The 4,477-nt window shown below is 37.8% G+C and overlaps 1 protein-coding gene across 1 annotated transcript; it reads left to right on the top strand.

Annotated features, from left to right (window-relative positions):
* Positions 1–3,267: 3,267 nt before the first annotated feature.
* LOC121968308 (auxin-responsive protein SAUR32-like) lies at positions 3,268–4,182 on the top strand. Its single transcript, XM_042518741.1, has one exon. The coding sequence runs from the start codon at positions 3,577–3,579 to the stop codon at positions 3,976–3,978; it is 402 nt and encodes a 133-aa protein (XP_042374675.1). The 5' UTR covers positions 3,268–3,576; the 3' UTR covers positions 3,979–4,182.
* Positions 4,183–4,477: the final 295 nt, after the last annotated feature.

Below are 4,477 nucleotides of genomic sequence, written 5' to 3'. Positions count from 1 at the left end.
TCTAATCCTCTTGGTTCATTATATGAACCTAATCTCCATCTAATTGTCCTTAGTGTGTGACCCTATAGGTTCTTGTAACGTTGGCAATGCCCCTAAACCCATTTAGGAGCATAAGTAATGAGCGGTATCTAGCAACACATCATTACTACCCAAGTTACAAGAATGTTGAGATCCAACATCACCGTGTGACTACTAATTGTGACTCCTCACAATATATGACAAGTGTCCTTCTATCCAAGACATCTAGATTGATCAATGTGAGGCATAGACCGTGTCATCCTCTAATCAATCTAAATCTTGAACTCCAAGTAGGCTCACTAAATCAAATGAGCTCAATATCTCATATTGACTCATTTGGGCATGGTCATGCACTTCGTGGTCTCACTCTATCAAGAATATCGATGTCGCTCCAATCATATAGGAGGGATACATCCCATATACATCACTCACATCCCTCTGCATAATTCGTTACATACCCAGTAATCGCCTTTATAGTCCATCCAGTTACGGGTGACGTTTGACGAAACCAAAGTACATAACTTCTTATGTAGGGATCCATGGTGACTTCAGGTCCAATGACTAGTAGTCATACTAATAGCCATATGAGAAAGTATATGACACTCATATAACGATCCATGATACTTTCTCATGGTGGGTCATTCAGTATACATTCTCCAATGCATACCCATGTGTCAACTTGATATCTCTATATCCATGACTTGTGAGATCAAGTCATCGAGTTGACCTACATGCTAGTCTTAATGCATTAACATTGTCCCTGAATGTTAATACTCGACTAGGAATGATTAAGAGTAGTGTTCCCTATATCATCTCACTATCGGTTCAACTAACCGATTGATATAGGTGAGAACTTTCTACTCAAGGACGCTATTATACTTAGTTTATTTGGCACCAATACAAGTAAGTATAATAACCAAAAAAATAAATGCCTTTATTTATATAAGAATATGATACAACAAGTCCATAATACAATCATCAAATGATTGACTCTAGGGCTCTAACTAACAGGAGGCATTTTCATGGATGAAAAACTAAGAACATGAACTTAAAAGTATTTTGATTTACTTGCTCCATAATTGAATACAAAACACTACATAGAACAAACAGGGCAATTGTCGTTAGAGCTATCATGATTTATGTAAAATCTTTACCTTTTTCTGTATATATGATCCATCAAACTGAAAAAAGTTTCCTACTTATCTGGTGCACTAATGTTACTATATTTCTTATTTATTTTAATAGTTTGATAAAAAAATACAAGATATATTTGTTCACTTCTAGCCAATTCTGCACCAATACCAATTACTCCAGACTATGGTGGGCCTTTAGTCTGTTATGCTGATGGTAGTTATAATCCTCACTTCATAACCTTTTTTGGCTGGACATTGTGGGATTTAGAAATCTTTTTTGTTGGACATTTTGGTAGTCAAAATTTTATTTTACATATCAACTGTTTATCTTCGTTGATGCATGTTTTCTTTACATATCACGGGAAAGGTAGCTTAAACAACCCAAATATTATAATTGTCTCTATAGATGTGAATGCTATAAGTATTAATGGTAAGACATTTTAATTTTGCTTCACTAGGCACTCGCTCACAATGTTAAAAATTCAAGCACTTGTTTTTTGAATCATGTTGGTAATGATTTCTATGCCTTTCTGCGAGTAGATTCAAATGGAAAGAGAATGACATGGATAGAGTGGAGCCATCCTAACATGCCTTGGGACGAAGGATCAATCTGAGGCCATAAAGCGCATATAAATTCACAGAGTGACAGCAATGTGCATGAGGTGGAGCTCATTTGATGCTGCAATGTTGCACTTCGGTTGATGTTGCAATGGTGGAGCTATCCTAACATGCTCATTTGATGTTGCAAGAGTGACGGCAAGGTGCATGAGGACATAAATTCATAGAATTCCAGTTGCTAGTAGCTCGGAGGATGACTCCAACGAGCAGAAAGGAGCAACGAATGGAAAGAAAAGAGCTTGTAGAGGAGCAGCAACTGATCCCCAAAGGCTGTACGCAAGGGTAATTTAAAAGATTATAGACTGATCTTTGCCTTGTGTTCATTCTTTAATTTTTATTTTCCAAAATAAAGGAGAGGAGAAGAAAGGATCAATGAGAGGCCTTTTATTCATTCTTTGGTTTGTCACGATGTATTAGATTTTATTATTGGACCTTAATTTAATTTGTCATTTTGTTTGGCATCTTTGATTTGGTTATGGGATTTATTGTGTATGAAAGTATCAACATATTTTTTGTTAAATAATAGATTTGTTATTTTAACGGTCCCCTAATATCGGCCTTAGGATATGGAGGAATTTATAAAAAAATAGATTCACTACCTTAGCATCCTCTAATGTCGACTCCATAGATATGAAAAGAGGTAAATATAGATACATACATGATAGACGTATGATGGATATATCATCATATTTAAATATTGTATATCATATTTAGAGAATTTTTGTGTGAACAGATTACAAGTTTGCAATCAATTTTGTGACAAAATTTTTTGTTGGTATTTGTGATATTTGTGATAAATTTTGTAACAAAAATGAATTGGTTGGATATAAATTTTGGCAATTTGCAATGAAAATCATTTTGGATTCTTACACAAACAAGTTTCTCAAGAGTTGCGTTTTTGACTTCTTAGCTAGAAAAGAATTAATAAATAAATAAATAAATAAAAGAAAAAACGGAAAAGGTCAAGATAGTAGACTTTGTATTTTTTTTCTAAAAAAATCCAGAATCATAATTGGATACACATGGTTGACTTTCTAAAACCATTGAGGGGGTTCCAGAGTCACCGTATTTTTAGAATATTTATTTTTATCTCTCATTTAATATTGATTCGGATCTCTATAAACTCTCCCAAAAGAAATTTTATGAGAAAAAGGCTTCATAGAATTTTCGACGCCCAATTCGGAATTAATTTATTAGCTTACCGACCCACGAAATTTCTCTCCACTAAAAATTATTATCGGTCAATGTTTTAGTCAATAAATATTTATTTAAAATGATTTGAGAAAAATATTTTAAAAAATAAAAATAAAGGGGGAAAGTAGAATGAAACTTTCGTAATATGAATCCATTTGCCGCCTCAACGTCGACGCATACAGCGATGACGAAGTCGAGCCGCGGAAGAAAAGAAACAGTCAACGGCCGCGGGTCGGACTGCGAAAACATTTCTATCCTAATTCGGTAATTCCCACCTTCCTCGCTTAGCACCGAAACAAATCGACCTACCTTCAATTCTCTTCCTTTCCGATCTATAAAAATCCCTAGCTCCGCATGATCTCATCTCCCGTAGCCCTACTGGAAAGTGGAATCCCATTTTGGTTCGCGCCGGAAAAGAAAAACGAGTCACGTCGTAAACCATGTCCAACGTCCCCACACCTCTCCGTGACTCCTCCCTCGCCCTCTTCCGCCTCGCCATCTCCAGCTCCGATCCCTGGCCTTTCTCTCTCTAGCTCCTGATAATTCTCTTTTTCTCTCTCTATCTATCTCCCCCGTTGTCTTCTCCTGCTCTGTTTCTGGTTCGCTTGGCTGCATGAGAGCGGCTGGGAATCATCAAGAAAAAGAGGCAGCGGCTGGAGAAATCAAGGTCGTCTGGAAATTATACCGATTTCACATGCCGCACCTGGGCGGCGGCCACCACGAGAAGGAGGTGGAGGAGGGAAAGCCACCCAGAAAGGGGTGGATGGCGTTGAGAGTGGGACCCGAAGGGGAGGAACAACGACGGTTCGTGGTGCCGGTGGCTTGCCTCTCCCATCCGCTCTTCGCGGAGCTTCTGGATGAGGCTGCCGCCGAGTACGGGTATGAACAAACGGGGCCTATCGTCATCCCCTGCGCCGTCGGCCACTTCCGCCACGTTGTCCATGACGTCATCGAAGATGGCTACCGCCACCACCACCGCCACCGCCTTCATCTCTTTGCCTGCTTTGCGGCTTGAGGAAGGGCATTGCAGTTAGCTTTGGATCGATTAATGTCGATAGAAAGATGCATGGGATTAAAAGAGTTGATCAATATAAAGATTGAATTTGTTATAAAGTATTTTGTATTTAATTTCCAATATTGTTGATTTGTATTATACTTGTGATTGATATTACTCGAGATGATAAGCATGTACAAGGTTTTTACTTCAATTCTGAATATTTTTAATAGAAAGACATACATAATTTCCCAAGCCATGGTACAACAGGCAGGCAGTTTTTTTATCAAAAAAAAAAAAGAAAGAAAAAAAAGGCAGGCAGTCTAGCAAGATACTTGAATTATTTAAAAAAACAATTTAGTGTCTTCCTTCCTATTTCTTTGAAGGAATTCATCAAAGAAAATATCTTGTGCCCCGGTTACAGTTTCCGGCCTCCTTAATTACGTTCCTCTTAGTAGCTAAATTGTGGCTTGTAAGGAAGGAGCGATGCTGGACTTTGACTGCCGAAAACGATTGACAA

The sequence above is a fragment of the Zingiber officinale genome, chromosome 3B (assembly GCF_018446385.1).
Source record: "Zingiber officinale cultivar Zhangliang chromosome 3B, Zo_v1.1, whole genome shotgun sequence".
Taxonomy (NCBI): Eukaryota; Viridiplantae; Streptophyta; class Magnoliopsida; order Zingiberales; family Zingiberaceae; genus Zingiber; species Zingiber officinale.
Note: the sequence above shows the minus strand (reverse complement) of the source record. Positions and strands in the feature narration are given on the sequence as shown.